The sequence below is a fragment of the Aspergillus mulundensis genome (assembly GCF_003369625.1).
Source record: "Aspergillus mulundensis strain DSM 5745 chromosome Unknown scaffold_0, whole genome shotgun sequence".
NCBI lineage: Eukaryota > Fungi > Ascomycota > Eurotiomycetes > Eurotiales > Aspergillaceae > Aspergillus > Aspergillus mulundensis.
The window spans coordinates 730,394-751,648 of NW_020797888.1; the positions used below are offsets into that span (position 1 = coordinate 730,394).

Here is a 21,255-nt window from a genome sequence, read left to right on the forward strand (position 1 = left end):
AATGCAACTCCCAGCGTGCAGAGGCCTCTTATTTACTACGGTTAACCAGTTGCTAGTTACTGTTAATATATCAGGGGCGGCCCCGGCTATTTTGCAGGTTCCCCTTGGGCCTTTTCAAATCTACCTGACTCGGTGGCGAGTGGAGTTAAATAGTTGGAAGCAAGCCCACTGATGGCTTTCGACTATAGGCCATATATCTGAGAGCCAGCGGGTTGATTATGCAGAATGTTGAGGTGGTTAAAAGAAATGGAGAGGACTGATCGAGAAATATATATTAGGGGGGTTCGGTAGTTGGGGGCTTCAACGATGTTGACCTATGCGTGAGACTACGAGTGGCAATATATATCTGTCGAGTAACGGGACTCAGAGCATAGCTACTCCGCAACACCACAAAATCTTCAATGATGCGGCAGCTTTGATACTCCGAGATCAAGCACAATCTTGGACAGTAATCCACGACCATGGCGTTATACTGGCAATCGCGGGGCCCAGCCGGGGACAGAAAGCTGCTTCAACATTCCTATGTGTTGGTGCACGAAAAGCCGAGTCACTCGCGCCTGTCCTATTAGCCACCTCGTACGTTGGCGGCCCATGGACGTGGATACCCGGACAGAATACTCCCAGACGGGGCTTTTGAGGCGGGGCAGGCGGTGAACTCGGCCCCGACATTCTTTATTCCCCGAGCCACGAGCTGCCATCTGCAAGGGACTGGCAGTCCAGATCAAAATGTCCGGAAAGTTATTCAAGAGCTGCAGGAGATGCAGGCAGCAAAAAGTGCGATGCGACGCCCGCACCCGCATGCCTTGCTCTCGATGTCGCGCTGGCGGGTATGAGCACGAGTGTGTCCTCGATACAATCAGCAGGCCACGCCCGGCGGAGAGGAGGCATGCGGGCAATGCGGCTCGGTATGCTCCCACACTGAACCTTGGATCATTCAAGGCCATGCAGCCTTATATGAAGACTGACTCTGTATAGTCAGAGGAATAACTTCGGAACCGGCCTGGCTGTCAGCCCAAGAAGCAACATTTCGGTGTCGAGCAACCACATTGAGAACCTCGAGCTGCAGCAATTTAGCCCGCAAGACATGATCGCGCCGCAGTCGGTTATGCATTCCATGTCCGTGAATATGAGGGAGAGCTCGCCGATTTTCCTGGGCGATTCGGACGTGTCCGATCCGAAGGGCGACATCATCTCGCGGGGCATTATCAGTGAGGAGGACGCGAGATGTATCTACGAAAGGTAATAAGACCAAGACGACGGAGTAGCAGCATACTGACAATGCTAGGTTCATGAACTGCAGCAAGAACTTCATACCCCTCTTCGACCCTGTCCGAGATACTTTCGACTCCGTCCGCTCGCGATCGCTCTTCTGCTTTACGGTGATTGTTTACCTGGCGAGCCGCGCAGCTTCAGACTTCCGCAGCAATACCCATTTGCAGCGTGTGCTACAAGATGAAGCCCAGCGACTAGCGGAAGATTCTTTCTTCGCCAAACCGACCAAATTGGAGACTGTCCAGGGGATGATTCTGCTTGCAGCGTACTCGGAAAAGACATGGTTTTCCACGGCACTCATTCTGCGCACAGCCCTTGATCTAGGTCTCGAAAAGTCCGTTGACACTCTGTTGGCGCAAAGCGCACCGCCGAGAAGCTACCTGTCGGCGAAAATGGAGGATCGACAGCTTGTATGGCAGACACGTACATGGCTTATCTCGTCTACATTGGAATTGGACGTCGCGAGTGGAACGGGACGAAAGTCGCGGCTGGGCGATGTCGATATCTCGAAGCTGCGGAGATTCCTAGACTATCCCCTGTCGCTTCACTGTGATATGCGCACCGTCTCCATTATCGAGTATCACCAGATACGAACTAGAGGACGACAAGTAATAGAGAACTCGGCAGCTTCTACGATCATATCCACCGAACTACCAGCAATCATGCGGAAGCTGCAGCAATGGTGGGAGGAATGGGACGAGCTGCACCATCGTAAGACAACACCCCTAGCTCCTCGATAGCCGCTTATTGTACTAGAAAATGCGTTTCATCCCGGTGCGTTCCAGCGGTCATCTCTGAAGCTAATGCTGAACTATGCCAAGGTAGGCATCATTCCCCTTCTCGCACGCCATATTGACGCACCCAGGTATTTACATACTGTGCGGCCATAGCCAGAATACAGAAATTGCAACAGGCACCCGAAAGTGCTCAAGCTGTTGACTCTGGTGCCGTACTCGGGCTCTGGAAGTCATTGGTGGAGGTGATCGAGAGTCAATTGACGCTACTGGTGACGGAGTCCGCATACCGATGTCAGTTAGTGTGGGCCCCGACATACCCAGCTTTAACTATTGCGTTCATTAGTAAGTGGATTGAGGCTCTGGCTCCTAGTTTGCTAATAGCGATAGCAACGTTCGCCATCAGAGTAGCGCGATGGCATCCTACATTGATCAACCGGCGCTTGGTGTTACAGCGCGCTCGACAAATCCTAGATTATCTCAAACAACCCCCATACCCAGACATCCACAGAACCGTCCAGATATTTGTCAACTACGCCGGAGCACTTCTGGCGGAACAGGACCTTTGTAGTAATGACAACGGGCAATCCGCTGCTCAGCCGTCGAGGACCCCAGACGTAAACAGCACCCCTCGCTCGGAGCTCACCACTGGCATGCCAGAACCAATGCTACGGGTGGAAGGGGAAACCGACCTGACCGCTTCTTTGCCTCCAGAGTCAAGACCAGAGCCGGTCCTACCCCGGCTTTTGGGATTCGACATCCCAAACTGGAACCTGACTGCCCCGATAGCTGATTCGTTCGACCTGTTTGAAGAAGGCCAAACAGACATATTTGACTTCCTTCCGGACCTGTCCCGGACTTGACGTCAGTTTGATCACAATGAAATATAACACATGCAAATATGCGCGAATCCTTTCCATTCACAGTCTGCCTCCTGACAATGAAGCGCAGATGCCTGCTTTGACAGCTTGGCCAGACCCGAAAGGCCAATGGATCATGGGTCACAGGGCTGGTAGCTGCATAATACTGCGTTGCGTCCCAATCCTCCAATGGCAAGTCTACGTGGTCGCTGGCCGAGTCAGGCCCTGAACCGGCCATGGTCGGGTCCGATCGGTGCCGGCATCGGGGCCGACATGAGCACAACAAGCCTGCATTCACTGCAATGCTATTGGGGAATTTGCTAGAACCGGAAACAAGGCAGCATTGTGCATGTGTCTGGCCGGGCCGAATAAGTTTCTCTGAGTCAAGGAGCAAACTTGGAGTGAATTGACCTCAATTGTGGAGTCTCGACTCTGATACTTAATCACCACAGGCGCGCGATTGCAGCACTCAATTCTCCGACTGCAAGCATCAGGTACCAAGGTAGAAACACAATGGCTGCAAAGTCTCGAGTTACCCAGATGGAGAAGCCTTCGCCCATTGTTGTGTCGGGTATGTCGCTTCCTGGGCTTGTTGTGCCTATACTGACCGAGACTCGGATGGAATCTCAGCCTTGACTCTCTGCAATTCTGTGCCCTCGACTCCGCCGACCCCTACCGTGATCACGTTCGACGATTGCCCAGAGAAGAACCCCTACAAATGGCCGTTTCCCAAGAAACTCTACGTTTTCATCTTTGCCCTCTTGTCCGTCATGAATAGCGCTCTTGCCTCGTCGCTTCCCAGCAATGCCGTCCCTTATATCATCGACGATTTCAAGGTCCAAAACAAGCACGAAAGCAGTCTGCCCACTGGTATCTTTCTGCTAGGATACGTCGTTGGTCCTGTGCTCTGGAGTCCACTGAGCGAAACGATTGGACGGCGTCCCGTTCTGCTGTATAGCTTTGTTGTGTTCTTCTTGTTTACCCTGGCTTCTGCTCTTGCTCCCAACTGGCAGTTGCTCCTTTTCTTTCGCTTCGTTTGCGGGAGCATGGGCGCGTCTCCTCAGACTGTTGTTGGAGGGGCTTATGCGGATATCTACGAGGCTCGGGCACGCGGCATAGCGATGGCATTCTACATGGCTGTACGTCATTCGAGTCAACTCTCTCGCTCTTGCTGACGTGTAGTAGGTAGCAAGCTTTGGACCTATCATCGGACCCATTATTTCCGGCTTTGTGTCCCAGTATGGATGGCGATGGTGCTTCTGGGTAGATCTGATATGTGCAGGCGTCACATTAGTCGGACTCATCTTCTTACCAGGTACGTCCCTGGCCACGGCTCAAGAGTCAAGCAATACTGACTGCATCACAGAGACGTTTGGCCCGGTGATTCTTAAGCGTCATGCCGCCGAGCTGAGCAAGAAGCTCGGAAAAGAGATATCAGCCCCCGTGTCCAAGTTCGACAAAGACCTCAAGACCATTTTTCTACGACCGCTGTACATGTTGATCTTCGAGCCGATTATCCTCTTCACATCGATATACGTTGGCATCGTCTACGCGCTCGTCTACTTCTACTTCCAGGCCTACCCTATAATCTTCCCCGAGATTTACAACTTCAGCATCCAAACGACCTCCTTGACACTCCTCCCACGTAAGCTCCCTACCTATCACCACCACCCATTCACTACTGATAATCTGTAGTTGGTATTGGCGCCGCCTCGACCGCACTGGTGGCAATAGCCTGGGACTCAAAGTACACTTCCGCTCTCTTAAACGAAAAACGCCGAATCTGCTTCCTCCCCGTAACATTCAGCCCGGAAACGCACCGCCTCCCAATCTCCTGCATCGGCAGCATCGCAATCACAATTTCGCTCTTCTGGCTTGCCTGGACCGCTGCGCCATCCATCCACTGGATCGTCCCCGTCCTCTCGGGCCTCTTCTTCGGCTTCGGATACCAGTCCATCTTCACCTCGCTCCTCATCTACGTCACGGACGCGTACAAGATATACTCGGCGAGCGCGCTGGCGAGCTCCGTGATCGTGCGCAGTATGCTTGGTGCGGCGCTCCCGGTCGCTGCCAAACCAATGTATGCGGCTCTTGGTGTTGGCTGGGCAACGTCTCTTGTTGGGTTCGTGAGTGTTGCTTGTGTGCCGATTCCGTATGTGTTGTTTTGGAAGGGGTCGTGGGTGAGGAATAGAAGCGCGTTTTGTCAGATGCTTGTTCGGGATGAGCGCGAGTCTGAGTCTGAGTCTCGTGGGAATAGGATGGAGTCTGGAGAGTGTTAGTTGTCTTTGGCTTATGCTGAAGGGAGCAACATGGGCTGAGCTGGGGGGAGCTAGGTAGGAAGAGACAGCCCTGACTTACCCACGACTGGGCCGAGCACGATTGATCACTTTCAATAAAAGTACGCATCTATCTGCATGAGGTTCCTCTAGATAGACAAGACATTGCAAATAAGAATTATTGCTTGAATTTTGAGCAGCTGATACCTATCCGTACTGACCATGGTTTGCTGTGATCCTTAGTACCCTGGACCTGGTGTCCGAAGAAGCCCTGGAAGGGCGACCTGCCTCAGTCCCAGGCCCAGCCTAGTTTCTATTAATAAGAATCCTCTTCCAAACCTTGTCATGACCTCTAAACATGCCTCAGTCCGAGCTCACCAGGGATTGCTAGACAATGTCTTTTTCTTATGTCTTCGCGTCTCGAGGACCCGGCGGCTGTTGTCTTGAAGATGGTTTAGCCTTGAGTAAGGTCAGAAATGATGTCTAGTCCTGATCTGGCCCTGGCTTCCTGCCTGGACCCTGGCAGTGAAGGCTGGGGCTGGAGAGCCCATGGATGGTTCCGATGAGATTCGCAGTAAAGGCATCAGTGAAGAGGTTTCTCCACACTTCCTCCTGAACTGATTCTCATGATCACCGACCATCTTGGCCACAAAGATGTCCTTTATCTCGCCGGCTCGAGCCACGACCTTCATACTCTCCTTGCCCAGCGCACATTCGAACAGCTGGAATTTGACCAGGAAGATGTATGGCAATTCTCCCGCCTGACACATCACTTCACCCTAAACCGGAAAGATGCAGAGTCTGTAAGAGCGCTCCAGGGCACGGCCGCGTACTCTCACAAAAGAAGCGAGTTCGATGTCCACGACGACTCCAATATCATGCAGCCCCTTTTTGAGAGTGCATTCCAGCCCGCCACCTCCTCAGAAGAGTTGCGAGACGAGACCGAGGCCTGGAAAGCCAGCTACACGGAATGGGCTGATCAAGACGCCTGGCTCGCTGCACTATTACCGCTCCTTCCTTTAGGTACCTCGAAGTTCTTAAACTGCCATACCCATCCCGGTCTCTCTCCGAATCGTAAACGAACGCCATGCTCCAATGTATCACGTCCAGCAGGGCCCTGGCTCACTCCTATTCCACCCCCGTGTTTTCCAACCTCAAGCACACAATTATCAGCTCCAACAACCCAGAGAGCGAGACTAGCAACTACGTCCTCCCGTTCTTCGGTCTTCCGTCCCTCTTCAGCATGACACTGGGCCATATCCGTGACGGCAGCCTCAGGGAGGAATACCAAGAAGACTGCGCGTGGCATGGCGCCCTGATGGCCGAGATCGGACGGGAGTCTCAGCATGCAGGGTGGCCAGTCCGAGTCCGAGAGCGAACTCGACAACCGTCCATACGAGCCATTCTCCACCGTCAAGCACATCGCGTCAACTCCTTATTCACGAGCTAGGTCTCCCCCGAACGAATCCTCCCCTGCAAGCGTCTGGAATAGTTTGTCTACGAGCACGCGCAATGACCGTGTCTGGGAATCAGGCTTCAGACCAGCCTGTTTCCATCCGACTCCCCATCTCCATCGCCACCGCCAGTCGCTGCAGGAGCTAGCAATCTGCTACTCTATCAAGGACAGATCAGAGTACCGAGGCGACGACGCCGAATTCGCAGGGTCCTTTGCGGATTTCCCTGTCTTGAAAAGCCTCAGGCTCTGCGCGAACATGCTTGTTTGAAAGATGGATTGCCGACTAGCAGTCTTCTGCATATGCTGCCGCCGGCTCTGGGCACCTCGTTATTGAGGGGTTCCTGGATTGCGAGAGCTAGGAGGGTATGACTGAGCAGATCAAAGACCTGATTCGGGCTGCTGGTGTGGATGGCCCTTTCCCGAAGCTGAAGACTTTGGAGGTCAGAGGCGTTAATTAACAAGAGGGGCATCCTGCAGAAGCATAACTATGGCTTTCCAAGGGAGTTGCCCGTGGAGGAGGGTGCTGACAATGACTCGATTGGAAGAGGATTACTTCTAAGGGCCCTAACCACCTTACAAAACTTGATTGAAACTTTTTTTCAGAAATCTTCACGGCCCCGGCTAACGGCCCTGGAGATTAGGGTCTGGAGTTGTCCAGTGATTCGAGGACGAGGGTATGGTTGAGAAAGCATTGTCAGCTTCGGAAGGATGATCCCAATGATCGGAGGGTAAGATAACTCTTTGCAGCAAGGTTGAGCCAGTGAAGTCGAACCAGTTCGTTGTAGAGTTCTTCTAGACAGCCAATAGTCTACCTTGGGAGTATCCAGGTGTGACAGCGTGCCAGGGAGCTCCCTGTAAGACCGGTGGCGAAGGCCCATCACGGAGTATAAATTCTCAGCCTGTCCCCATACAAAGGATACGTAATGATTCACCTTGTTCCATTGAGCCCGCATCAGCTCCAACACATGCAATCCCTCCCCTCCGAAACCCCGGCGACGCTGCCGGCAGACCCGATCCTGGTCAAGCTACTCCAGGCATCCCGGACAACTACTGAGCCCATCATCTTCGATGACTATGGCTACACGAAGTCCTATCCGCAGCTTTTGTTTGATGTTGTTCGTACTTGGGAATCTCTGAAACAAGCTCTTCACCCTTCAGCCCTAGATGCCCGCGGCCTTGTGCGGCAAGAGCGCCCTTATATTGCTGCTATAACACGCGGAGGATACGAATTCATCGTTGCCTTTTTCGCTATTCGAGCCCTTGGTGGCGCCTGTATTCCGCTTGGTAGGTAGAATGCTGGCTACAGAACCTCACTGACGCGCTGTATGAAAGCCCCTGGTATCCTCCCCGTGGAAGCCCAGCACTACGTGTCAATCGCAGAGTCTCCCGCCCTCCTCACCGGAGAATCCAACATCCAGCACGCCACTGTCGGAGCGTAGTATACTGCTCGCCCCACTATAGCCCTCGCCTATTAGCTTAGTTAGCCACACTAAGTATAGCTTTACTATTATAGCCTAGCTAAATATAATTTTTAAGCTTTTATTTTTAAAAGGTTATATGCCCTAGGTAGCTTTTTTTATTAAAATATTATATTTACTTATATATAATTACTTTTTTTATTACTACCTTTTTTTAAAATTTATTTACTTTAAATATTTATTAAGTTAAAAATATTTTTATATAATATTAGGATTTTTAGCCACTTAATATAAATTTTTTAATTACTTATTTTATATAATTTTTATGCTATTTTTATATATTAAGGCTATATAAAAATTTATTTATAATATAGCTAATATTATTATTATTATTTTTAACCTTTATAAAGTTATTACATGGCTTAATAATTAAAAAAACTATTATTTATAGCGTAAATTCTTTAAAATTATACTTTAATTTAAACTGCCTTATTTTTAGCCTATTATTATTAAAAAAGTTTTTTTTTTATAAGTATTTACTAAAGCAAGCTGTTATTATTATAAAATATATTAATAAAAATAACATAACTTAAAATTAAGTTACTAAGCTTATTATTAAAAACTAAATTAATATTTAAACTTTTTAAAATATTAAAATAAAAGTAAAGTAAGGGCGCTAAATATAATATAATTTTTTTTATTATTATTTTTATAATTAATACTTTATATATAATATATAAATTAAATTTTTAGCCTTTAAAGCGCTGCCCAAGCCTTTTACTACCTATAAAAGTTATATAACTTATTTAGTACTAGTTTTTTTTTAAAAAGCTAGTAAACACTTAATATAATAAAATATATTAATTAGTAATTAAAATAATTTCTTATAAAATTTAGGAACGCTATTACTAAGCTAGTAATTATTTAAACCCTTAATTAATAGGCTATATAATATTTTTTTATTATAGTAATTTTTAGCTTATATAATATATAGCCCTTTATTACTTAGCTATATATAATATTTTATTAAAGTATTAATAATATTTATTTACTATTCCTATAGTTTAAACTTAATTAAATATAAATATTTAAAATTACTTAATATATTACTAACGCCACCGGCCGCTTTGGTTATAATAGCTTTATTTTTATTAAAAATTATAATATTATATAGTATATATATTATTAATTATATAGTAATTATTTTTTTTTTACCTGTGTTAGAAATCCAGTAAACACCTAATTATAAAATAAAGGTAATAACTTTAAAAGTGCTAGTACTAGCGCCTATTAAGGCTACAATAATAAATTTAAATATTATAAAAAAAAAAAAGGTAAAGAAGGCCGCGGTATCTTTGCCTTTATAAATATTATATAGGTAAAAAATACCGCTGCTAGTACTTTATAATAATTAGCTTAGGAATTAACTTAAGGTCCCCTGTTAGCACCTTTACCTAATATTTTATAGGCTTTTTTAGGCATTAATATAATTAATATTAACTTTAACTTTATATACGCGAACTCCGCGTTTATATAATTATTAAATTTTAGTATAAATAAGCTAGATTTTTATATTAAATTAACTTATATAAATATTAAACTAGCTACTAATAGTAATTAAATACTTAACTTTAGCACCTTTTATTATATAATATACTTTAAGCATAACTTTATATTATTTAAATATATTAAAGTTTTAGTTAAAATAACTAATAATAGCAAGTTTTTTATTAAAGGCTATAATAATATTATATTAAGTGTTATTAATAAGTTTAGTACGCAATAAATTAAAAGTTTTTTATTAAAAAATATTTAGTACGCGCCTAGCTTAGCTTATAATTTATTATTAATTAAATAGCTTATAAATAATAATATTTATATAATATTTAATATTAATATTACTATTAAACTTACATAGTGTAAATCCTTAGTTATATATGCCACCTTACTTAAATCCTATTATTATTTTTATTTAAATATTAATACTTTTCTTAAGGTAATTACCGCGCTTATAAATATTTTTATACTTAGTTAAAATATAATTTTACCCAAGGGTTTAATAATAGCCAGGGTAAAAATTTTTAATAAGGTAATTTTTATATATTTAGCTTACTAACGGGCTGCCCACGTATTTAAAAAAAAAATTAAAATTTTTTTTTAATATATTATTAGCCTTAAATTATATAAGGGCTTGCTAGTTAAATAGTGCAAGTTATATATTATTAATAAAAAAATAATATTTTTTTTAGTAAAGTAAAATTTAACCAGGAATTTTGGCTGCTAGCTAAATAATATTATATATATAAATATTTATAGGCCTATATTAATACGCGGGTAAATAAGCACCTTATACTTTATTATATTTATTAATAAGGCCTCCTGGTTTTGCTAGGTATTTATTATAAAAAAAAAAAAAAACTTTTTAAAAAATTTTTTTAACTTTGTAACTAGCTGCAAATATAACTAAAGTTAAAAATAAAGTATATTTACTATAATAATATTTTAAAATATTAACTACTTAAGTTATATTATAAAAACTATAGTATTATTTTTAATTTAATACTAAAATATTGCTTAGCACTAAATTTAATTATTAAAATAAAAAATTATTATATTATTAAACTAGTTATATTTATTATAACGGAAAACTAACTTTTAAAGTTTTTTTAAAATTACCTAGTTCTTACTATTATTTATATTTATAATTATTTTTATTATAAAACTATTAATAAAACACCCTATAAAGCACTTAATAAAATATAACCTAATATTTTTTACTAGCGCGTGCTAAAATATAAATACTTTTACCTTATTTTTAAAAAAATATATAAAATAAAAATTAACCCTTACATGGCCAAGGGCTGCTTTATTAAATATTTTAAAAGTTTATATAAAGTTTATAACTTAAAATTAAAGCAAGTTATTACTACCTATAATATTATTTTTAAAAAGTTAAGTACTTTTTTCCTACTACTTATTAATAAATATAATTTTAATATTTTACGCCTTATTACTAGTAAAGTAAATAAAAAAAAGTTATATTTTTAAAAGCAAAAATATACGCCCCCAGGCTTTAAAACTTTATTAAATATTTATAAAAACTTTTTTATTTTTTATAACCTTATTTCTTAACCTTTTAAAGCAAATTTAAAATAAAAAAAACTATTTTAAAAAAACCTTTTTAATAATACTACTTATAACCCGGAGTGGCTTTAAAAATACTAATTAATTAGTATTTTTTTTAATACTTATACTAAACTTCTTAGTTTAGGGGTTATATAATATAAAGCCTTAATATTATTTTACTTTAAACCCCCCCTTTTTTTTTTAAAAAAAAATTTAAATATAATTAATAAAATTTATAATAGCCTAGTAAAGCGCACCCGTGCCTTAAGGGCTAATATTTAATATTTTTTACTTTTAAAAAGTAAGATATATTACTTAAATTATTTAAAAAAGCTAAGTTAAATTATAAAAAAGCACCTTAAATTAATAAGTATAAATAAACTTTTTTTTATATATAATCCTAACCTTTTTTTAAATTATCTTGCGCGGTTTCTCGTGAATTATAAGCTTGCCCTTAATAACTTTATTAATAATATTATTCTTGCGGTAAACTTTAGCAAGCTAAATAAATAAAACTTTATTTTTAAAACCTTAAATAATATTAGTTATAAGCTAAAAATATATATAAATATAGTTTTTTATTTAAAGGTAAATAAATAATATATAGCTATTTATAAAAAATTAAATAATTATTTTTTTAATAACACGTGGTGTGTTATTAATTATTAAAAAAAAATATAACTTCTTAACCTTAAATAAATATTTAAAATTAAGTATAACAGCACTTATAAAGCTTACTTAATTATTAAAGGTTTTTACTAAATTACTAGCTATAATTATAAGATTTATAAGGTATATATAGCTATTATTAAATTAATATTTTTTAAACTTTTTATTATACTAGCTACCTGCTATAGCTAGGTATTATACTTTTTTAATATTATTACTACTTTTTTATATGTAAATTTTCTTAAGAAAATCTTTATTAAGCTGCCTAAGGGTAGTAAGATTGCTAGTAAATATAATTTACTTTTAAAAATCTTATATAGCCTAAAATAATTACTAAAAAAGTGGTATAAAATACTTACTAGCCTTTTTACCTTGCTTAAATTTACTAAAACATATATAAATTATTTAGTTTTTACTTATAGCTAAGTATTTATTTTTTTTTATATAAATAATATTATGCTTTTTTTTTTATTTATAAATAATATTATAAAGGTTATTAAGGCGCTTAAAGGTGTTTTTAAGATTATTAATAATAAAGTACTTACTTGCTTTATTAATATTAATATTTATTATATAAATAATAATATTTATTTTTTTTAAAAATACTATATTAAAAATATTTTAAAGTAATTTAGCCTTAAAAACTATAAAAATTTTATAATTTTATATAATTTTAAAATTATATTATAAAAGTTTAATAGCAAGGCCTTAATAAAAAAGATTTTTTTATATTAAAAATAAATTAATACTTTTATTTAGATTTTTATTAATACATGCCTAAATATTTTTTTTATTATTATACTTTTATTTTATTATATAATAAATTTTTAAAAAAATTATATTATAGCCCTAACACGCGTTTTTTACTACCTTAAAATATTAAAAAACCTTACTATTTTTTATTAGTATAAAGGTAAAGGCCTTATTAAATATTATAATATTAATTAGGCCAGCGCTCACGCTAATAATTATATTTTTATTTTTAAATATATTTTTAAAATAGCTAATAGGCTAATTAGCTAGTTTTTTAAAAAATAGTTTATTATAGCCCTTTTATTAATAAAATTAAAATATATTTTTTAGGTAGTTATAACTTAAAAACTATTATAGCTTTAATTTTTTTTTATTAAACTTAATATCTCGCGCCTTGCTTTAATATAAATACTTTTTATTAAATTAATACTTATTTATATAAATAATTAAGGCGCGATTATCTTATTAAAAAATTTAAAATTTTATACTTATATAAAGCACGTGGTAATTAAATATTACTTTATTTATAAAAAAATAGCTACTAGTAATATTAAATTTATTTATATTAATATTAAAAAATAAGCTATTAACAGCCTTACTAAGCCCCTTAAGTAAGTTTAATATTTTTATTTTATTAAGTAACTTAGTATAAAATACCTTAATAAAAGGGGTGATTTTTAAATAACTTTATAATTTTTTATTTTAATTTTTATTTTATTTATATACAAGGGCGGCCTACTATAACACCTTACTTATTTTTTATTATTTTATATTTTATTATTTACTTTTTATTTAAAAAATATATTTAGCTTTATTTTTTTAGTAGGGCTTTTAGTAAGGGGGGTATTAAAATATAATATATTACTTATTTTATTATAGCCCTTGCCTATTAGCTTAGTTAACTATACTAAGTATAGCTTTACTATTGTGGCCTAGCTAGATACAATCTCCAAGCTTTCATCTCCAAGAGCCACCAAAATAGCCCATCACGTCCAAGATCACGGAAACGCCCAGTTTACCTGCATCGCAGTCACCACGGACTCCCCCGCCACACCCTCAGCTTCCACCACCACCCAAGCAATCACCATTGACCCAACTCTGCCTCTCGATCCCCGCGGCCCCGGGATCGTCATGTTCACCTCGGGCGCCTCAACAGGGATCCCCAAAGCCGCCGTCCTTGTCAAGGATCACTGCCCGTGGTCACGTGACCCGGGTGCTTGGCGCTCCCAAATATCTTTATATTTTATAGCCACCTAGCTTAAATAGTTAGTTAGTTAGTTAATTTATTTATTTTATAGCTTATTATTTTTTTTCTTAGGTTATAAGCCCTTGCTTTACCTAGGTTTTATTACTTTTTTTTTATTTATAAATATATAAACTATAATTACTAGGCTAGCCCTAGTAACTATATTATTTTATATAAAAAATTTTTACCTATTTTTACTTTTAAGTTTAATGCTTTAAGTGTTAATACTATAATAAAAGGCTTTTTTATTATTACTAATAAGGTAAAAATTGCTAACTTAATTATTAAGCTTAATAAAAAAAATTATTTTTAATAAATAAAATTATTAAAAATTAGACTATAAGGCTTTAACTTTTTTTTTAATAAATTTTTTAAGGTAATTACTTAATGCCTGCAAAACCAGACCTTTATAACTTATAAAATAATAAATTTATTAAAAAAACCTATTATAAAAAGGTAAAACTTAATAATAATATTAATATTTTTATAGTAAAAATTAAATACTTATACAAGAAAATTATTACATATAATAAAAAATTAAAAAACATATATAATAAAAAAATAAAAAAATATAATAAAAAAAGGTTTATAGCACTTATAATTTTTTAAAATACTTATACTTTATTTATTTAGGTAAACCTTTATATTATATATAATTTAAAAAAGGCTTTTAACTTACTTAAGGCCCTTTACAAGCCTTATAGCTATATAATAGCTTATAATATTTAAAATAAGCTTTTTATAATAAAGCTTATAAATATATAAAATAAAATTATTTAATTAAATAAATAAAAAAATACTATTATTAAATTAAGGTATTAAAAACTTAAGTTACCCCTTTAAATAAAGGTTTATTTTTTTTTTACTATAATTTAAAATATAAAGTTTTATAAAGCTTGGATTACTTAACTAAAAATATCTTATAATTTAATAATTTATAAAATAAAAAATATATATATTTTTTTTATAGTACGCGCAGCGCTGCTAAATAAAAAAAAAGTTACTTAAAGTAACTTTTAACATGCTTTTTATAAATATAATAAATAAAAAAAATAAAAATAAAAATAAAAAAAAGTTAATTATTAATAAGATCTTTAAAAATAATTTATTTATAAAAAATATTAACTTTATTTAGTGTTATTATCACGGTGTTTTAGGTAATTACTTTTTTTTTAAGTATTAATTAATAAAGTAAACTAGTTCTCGTGGCCCCCAAGGCATATTTTATTTTTATAATCCTAGCTTTTATAAATAAGGCTATAAAGGCTATTATAATTATAATTTTTTTAGTATATTTAAAAGCCGCGATTAAGGGGGATATAATAAATATAATAAATATAATTTATATAAATATAATAATTTTTAAAATCCCTTTAGAGCTTATTATACTAGTTAATAACTATATAATAATTAAGCTAATAAGGTTTAAAGTAATATATATAATTAACACCTTTATTAATAATAATAATAATAGCAAGGCGCTTCTTAGTAATACTAGCTATTATTAATAAATAATAATTTACTATTTTTTTTTAATTATATTAATATAAAATACCATGTAGCGGCCTATAATAGTATAATAAAAAAATTTTATTTTTAAATACTTAATTTAGGTTTATTATATTATATAACTTTTTTTAATATAATTTTATATTTTTTATAACTTATATTATTAAGGTAAAAACTACTATAAGCACGCCTTTTTTTACTAAAAAATATAGTAATATTATAATTAATTTTATACTTTTAAACTTAATAATATATATTAAAACTTTTATTTTAAAAAATATTTAGCTAGCGCCTGCGCTAGCTTATAATCTTATTTTAATATACTAGCTTGCTAAGGCAGGCGTGTAAATACTTTTAAATAAAAATAATAAATTTTTTTTATAAAATAGTAAGGCTAAAGGGTATACTATAATTTTAAATAATTATTATTATTTTTATATAACTAGTTAATTTTTTATAAAGCTTATAAATATACTAAAAGTTAATAGCTTGCTTATTACTATAATAAAGCTATTTTTTAATATTAATTTTAAAGTAAATTTAAAGTTAATTTTTATTAAATTAATATATTATTACTTAGCCCACGCGAGTAAGTAAAAAATATACTAAATTATTTAAAATATTAAAGGCCTAAAGCTTAAAAAGGGCGGCCTTAAGTATTTTTACAAGCTATACTTAATAAGTAAAAAATATTATTTTTTACTAGAAAATTATTATAAGATTTATATAAAACCCAGAGATTTTATTTATTTTAATATTTATAAACTAATCTTTATATATAAATATAATAAAAAACATTACTTTATAATATTTATAAATAATATAACTTATTTTTATTAAGTATTTTTACTCCGTGATAAAAATAAATTACTAAAAAAGTATATTTTTTTAAAAAACTATTTTAAAACCTAGTATAATATTAATATAAAGCATGTTTATAATAATAATACTAAAAAGCATGTTATGCTTGTTAAATATTTTTAAAATAAAGGTAAAATATAGGACCCAGCGCCTATATATAATTTTTAGCTTAATAATATTTTTAAAATTAAAAATTATTACCTTGTAAAGCCGCTTATAGTAATTATAATAATATATTAAACTTTTAAATAATTTTAGGGGCACCTTATTTTTATAATTATATTTTTTTAAAATTATATTTTTAATAATTATATAGGAATATTATTTTATAAAGCTTTTACTAGTAAATAACCTAATACCTTAAAATAGCGCGCTTTAGGTTATAAATACTAGTATTTTATTTTTTAAAAAAAGTATTAAATAAAACTAGATTTTTACATGGCTAAAGGCCGCTTTATTAGTTATTTAAACTTTTTATATAAAGTTTATAATATTAAAATAAAAAAGATTAAATACATGCGCGATATTATTTTTAAAAAAATTAATAATATTAAGTTACCTTAAGTAACTACCTTATATAATTTTAATACCTTAATATATTAGTATAAATAAATTAATAATATTAAAAAGGCTAAATATACTTTTACAAAGTTCCTGTAACTTTATAATTATTTAAATAAATTATAACTTTAGTTAGTTTTATTTACGCCTTAAATTTTTATATAAATACCTACTAAAATATTTATAAAGGCTTTGCTTGTAGTTTAAAAAAGTGCTTATAATTTTAAAAAAAATTTTTACTTAAATAAAAAAGTATAAAGCAACAGGCGTTTTACTTTTAATTATTATTAAAAATAATCTTAATAATGCTTGCTTTCCTCCGGATTTTTAATATTTACCTTTTTTTATAATAAAAAACATTTTTAATAAGGGAAATATATATAATTTAACTTTTATTAAATATAAGTATTATATTATAGCTAAAATTTATAGTTTTAAGCCCTTTAAATACTTTACATGTATTATAAAGCTATTTTAATATTTTAAAAAAATACTAAATATAAATAGTGTTTAGTTTTTTAGTATTAATCCTAAAATAAAAAATAAATTTCTTACTTTTCTTATTACAGCGCCCCTAGTAGTTACTAATAAAATTATATAGTAAATTTAGTATTAAATTAACGCTTTAATTATTATAGCTATATTTAAATTATTTAATACTATATTATTTAAAAATCCTAATTTTTTTAAGTTTAAACCTTAAATATATAAAAAGGTGCTTAATTATAAAAATGCAAAACTTTAGCATAAAACATGTTATAAAAAAATATGCTTGTTACTTTAAAATAATATTTAGTATATTATTAATAAAAAAAATATAAAGTTATTACTAACTTACTAGGTTTTTAAACTTAAGTATAATAATACTTATAAAGCATGCCTAATTATAAAAGGCTTTAAGTAATATTATAATAAAAAATTTTATAAAGTGTATACCGCAGTGGTAAAGCCTATGTTTTTTAAGGTATTTATTATACTTATAGTACTTTTTAGTTAGTAATTATATTTTTAAGATATTATTACCACATTTTTTTATATAAAATTTAAAAAAATAATTTATATTAACCTTTTTAATAGCCACAAGCAAGCCGGTAAATATAGCCTTTTATTAAAAATAATATATAGCCTTAAGTAGTTACCTAAAAAATAATATATTTTTTTTTTAAAAATTTTTATTTTTTTGGGATTTAAACGCCTACATGTAGATTATTTAATATTTATTAAAAATAGCCTATATATTTTTATATATATTAATAATATTTTTATACTTTTTTAGGATAATGCTTAGTACAAAGCTTTTAAATAAAAGTTTTTAAAACTTTTTAAAGTAATAAATAATAGCCAAGTTAAAAATTACTTAAGTGTTAATATTTTATTTAATATAAATAAAAATAAGATATTTTTATTATAACACTTTTATATTCTTAAAATTTTTAAGTACTTTAGCTTAAAAAACTATAAGCTTTTTTTTACACTATTTTATAAAAAAGGTTTTTAAAAATTATAATAGCCAGGCTTTTATAAATAATATAACACTTTATTAAGTTATAATAAAATACTTAATTTAGCTTATAATTTATACATGCCTTAATATTACCCATATAGTTTTTAAAGTTATAAAGTACACATGTAATTTAGGTTAAAAATACTTAATTATTATTAAGTATATATATTATTATTTATATATTACTTTTTTTTTATTTTATACTATTTATTTAATAAAGGTGGCCTATAAGGCTATATTAATATTAATTAAGCTAGCTTTTATTTAATAAAAAAAACTTTAATATTTAAATATATTTTTAAACTTGCTAGCGGACTAATTTTTTAGGTATTAAAATATTAGCTTAGTATAATACTTTTTTTTATTAAATTAAAGTATATTACTTAGGCGCTAGTAACTTAAAAACTTATTTAAATTTAATTACTTTTTATTAAGCTAAATATTATATACCTAAATTTTATGTATATATATTTTTTTAGGCCTATAATTATTTATGCTAATAATTAAAAAGTAATTATTATATTTAAAAACCCTAAATACTACGCCTGCTTAAAGCATATTAATATTTATTATTATTTTTTTTACCAGAAAGTATTAAACAAAAATATTAAATTTTTATATATACTAATAATAAAGTAGGCCGCTAATAAACTTATAAAGCTATTTAAAAAAATAGCTTATTAATATTTTATTTAAATAATTAGTATAAAACACCTTACTATATTATAAAATAACTTTATATTACTACTTTAAAAAACTAAAATAGCTTTATTTATTTACTACCCCGGGTAAGGGGGGTATTAAAAATTACTACCTATGGTTATATAACCCGGGTGCTTAACACTTTTAAATATTTTTATATTTTATAGCCACCTAGCTTAAATAATTAGTTAGTTAGTTAATTCATTTACTTCATGGCTCATCATTCCTTTCCTCAGTCCTCCCGCGCCAATGCCTGGTCACCAGCCGCCCCCCGTCCACCGCCGGCCGCGCAACCCTCAGCTACCGGCCCCCCTACTGGCGCGGCGGATTCGCAAGCCTCATTGGCCCGCTCTTGGCGGGCTGCAAAGTGTACGCCTTGAAACAGAATGCCCCGGCGCAGGAAGTCTGGGATGTGCTACGGGACCACCATATCAGCATTCTCATCTTCAACCCCGTTCTGCTGCGGCAGATGAAGGAGGCGTATGAGGAGAACTTGGCTGGGCTTCCGGGGGACGAGAGAGAGGCGTATGTGTCTGGGTTCAAGAATCTTGAGCGCATCCGGTGTAGCGGGGCGTTTTTGGCGCCGCAGCTGTGGAGGTTTTGGTGGGCGTTGGCTGGGCTGCCGCTGAAGAATGCGTATGGGTCGACGGAGTGTGGCGGCGGCGTGACGGAGGTCGATGTGAGCAGGAAGTCCAATGTCATCAACTCGGTTGGCCGGCTGGTGACGGACCCGGCTATTGAGCTGAAGCTCTCAGAGGAGACTCGCGGGGAGTTCCTGGTCAAGAGTCCGTGGATGTTGATAGAGTATACCCACATTGCCATACCGTTCCACTCGCGATCTGACTGACAAAGTCAGGTATATCGGCAACAAAGACGCAACAAGGGCCTCCTTCACCGACGACGGCTTCCTGAAGACGGGCGACATCGGCCACCTAGACGGCGACGAATACGTCTTTGACGGCCGCAAGAACGACGACTGTATGCCTGCCTTCCTCTCCCTTCCCACCCCTTGCTAACTCCCCGTCCCAATGGGAAGTCATCGAACGCGTTCCCCGCCTCGCCGTCGAAGCCGCCATCTTCTCCCTCCCCTACATCGCCGAAGCCCATGTCCTCCGCGTCCCAGACCACGAAACCCGCGCCGTCGCCGCCGCGCTCATCCGCATCAAACCCGGGCCCTCGTCGCCGTCCGCGTCCGAAATGACGATCGCCCGCCTCCACGCGGACCTCAGCCCCGTCCTCCCAGCGTATATGCGTCCGTACCTCCTGCGCGTGCTGGAAAGCACCGAAGAGATCCCCTACACGGCCTCGCAGAAGCCGGTCAAGTCTGAAATGCTGAAACGGTTCTTTGGAGTCCCCGTTGATGGGTTCTGGGATGATGAGGAGCCGACGACTGGGGTGCAGGTCTGGCCACAGCGGTTTTCGCTGGTCGGGCCGCCCCCAGACACTGCGTATCGGACCAGCGAAGCCTCCAGCTGGCAGGGACAGAGACCTTGGGAATGGGGGACTTGGCAGGCGGCTGGAGAGGATATACCCTAGCCTCGTTGATTGGGATAGCGTAGAGGATTGTTGGAGCTTAAGGTTATTATGGAAGGTTGGGCTGACATACCTCCTTGTTCGCACACCTACAGTCCGTCGCCCAAAGTGACTTTTCCAATCCACCCAGGCAGCAGTACCTTTCGTTGTGTGCTTTTGCGAGGAAGCTTGGTGGGTGTTGGGTTAGCTGGAGGGAGGCAGGAATGGTACCGGGGACAGTGGCCCTAGAGACGGATAGAAAGGTAACAAATGCCCAGAGATCCGTCAGCATCGTGCATCACGACCTCCTACCTTTCCTCCGTATATTCAACTCCCCCCATCCACTCAATAAATCCCCGCCATATACCCTTCCTAGGGAAAAAGGCCGGCACCAGATAGACCCCTCCACCCCTGGCTCCACCGTCTCAGTCTCAGTCCCAGTCGAAAATATAATCCGGCCTTCGCTTCTGCGAGCATAGTCGTTCGCTTCCTGTCCACTATCAAGCTCGGGGATTTCGGGCGCCAAGGCCGGGGATGTACCTGGACAGGGCGTTGACTTTTGCACGATCAGCCAGGGTTTCGGGCGCGTTGCTGCATTTTCAGTAGATGATGGCTCCGGTGGTGGCAGTCTCATCTCATCTCACTGCCCTCTTGCTCCGGAGCCAGAGAGCATCCAAGTTCATTCTCAGTCATTAGGGTCTGTCTGGGACCTCAGGTGTCGGCCATGGCCACGGCCACGAGCAACGGCCGCAGATTGGCGACAGCGGAGGCCCAGCGACGATAGGGACGGTACCAT

At 35.4% G+C, this 21,255-nt stretch overlaps 5 protein-coding genes across 5 annotated transcripts; all 5 read left to right on the top strand.

Annotated features, from left to right (window-relative positions):
• Positions 1–726: 726 nt before the first annotated feature.
• On the top strand, positions 727–2,869 carry DSM5745_00225 (uncharacterized protein; the record flags this gene model as incomplete). The annotated part of the gene is made up of 6 exons (XM_026742241.1): positions 727–905; positions 976–1,239; positions 1,286–1,983; positions 2,013–2,093; positions 2,163–2,351; positions 2,397–2,869. The coding sequence occupies 6 exons, from the start codon at positions 727–729 to the stop codon at positions 2,867–2,869; spliced, it is 1,884 nt and encodes a 627-aa protein (XP_026608086.1).
• A 510-nt stretch (positions 2,870–3,379) lies between these two features.
• DSM5745_00226 (putative MFS multidrug transporter) lies at positions 3,380–5,145 on the top strand (the record flags this gene model as incomplete). The annotated part of the gene is made up of 5 exons (XM_026742242.1): positions 3,380–3,437; positions 3,497–4,005; positions 4,052–4,181; positions 4,233–4,511; positions 4,562–5,145. The coding sequence occupies 5 exons, from the start codon at positions 3,380–3,382 to the stop codon at positions 5,143–5,145; spliced, it is 1,560 nt and encodes a 519-aa protein (XP_026608087.1).
• Positions 5,146–6,229: 1,084 nt separating this feature from the next.
• Positions 6,230–6,634, top strand: DSM5745_00227 (uncharacterized protein; the record flags this gene model as incomplete). Its single annotated transcript, XM_026742243.1, has 2 exons — positions 6,230–6,568; positions 6,593–6,634. 2 exons carry the CDS (start codon positions 6,230–6,232, stop codon positions 6,632–6,634), a joined length of 381 nt encoding a protein of 126 aa, XP_026608088.1.
• Positions 6,635–7,563: 929 nt separating this feature from the next.
• On the top strand, positions 7,564–8,037 carry DSM5745_00228 (uncharacterized protein; the record flags this gene model as incomplete). Its single annotated transcript, XM_026742244.1, has 2 exons — positions 7,564–7,882; positions 7,931–8,037. 2 exons carry the CDS (start codon positions 7,564–7,566, stop codon positions 8,035–8,037), a joined length of 426 nt encoding a protein of 141 aa, XP_026608089.1.
• An 11,379-nt stretch (positions 8,038–19,416) lies between these two features.
• On the top strand, positions 19,417–20,483 carry DSM5745_00229 (uncharacterized protein; the record flags this gene model as incomplete). The annotated part of the gene is made up of 3 exons (XM_026742245.1): positions 19,417–19,751; positions 19,804–19,925; positions 19,984–20,483. The coding sequence occupies 3 exons, from the start codon at positions 19,417–19,419 to the stop codon at positions 20,481–20,483; spliced, it is 957 nt and encodes a 318-aa protein (XP_026608090.1).
• Positions 20,484–21,255: the final 772 nt, after the last annotated feature.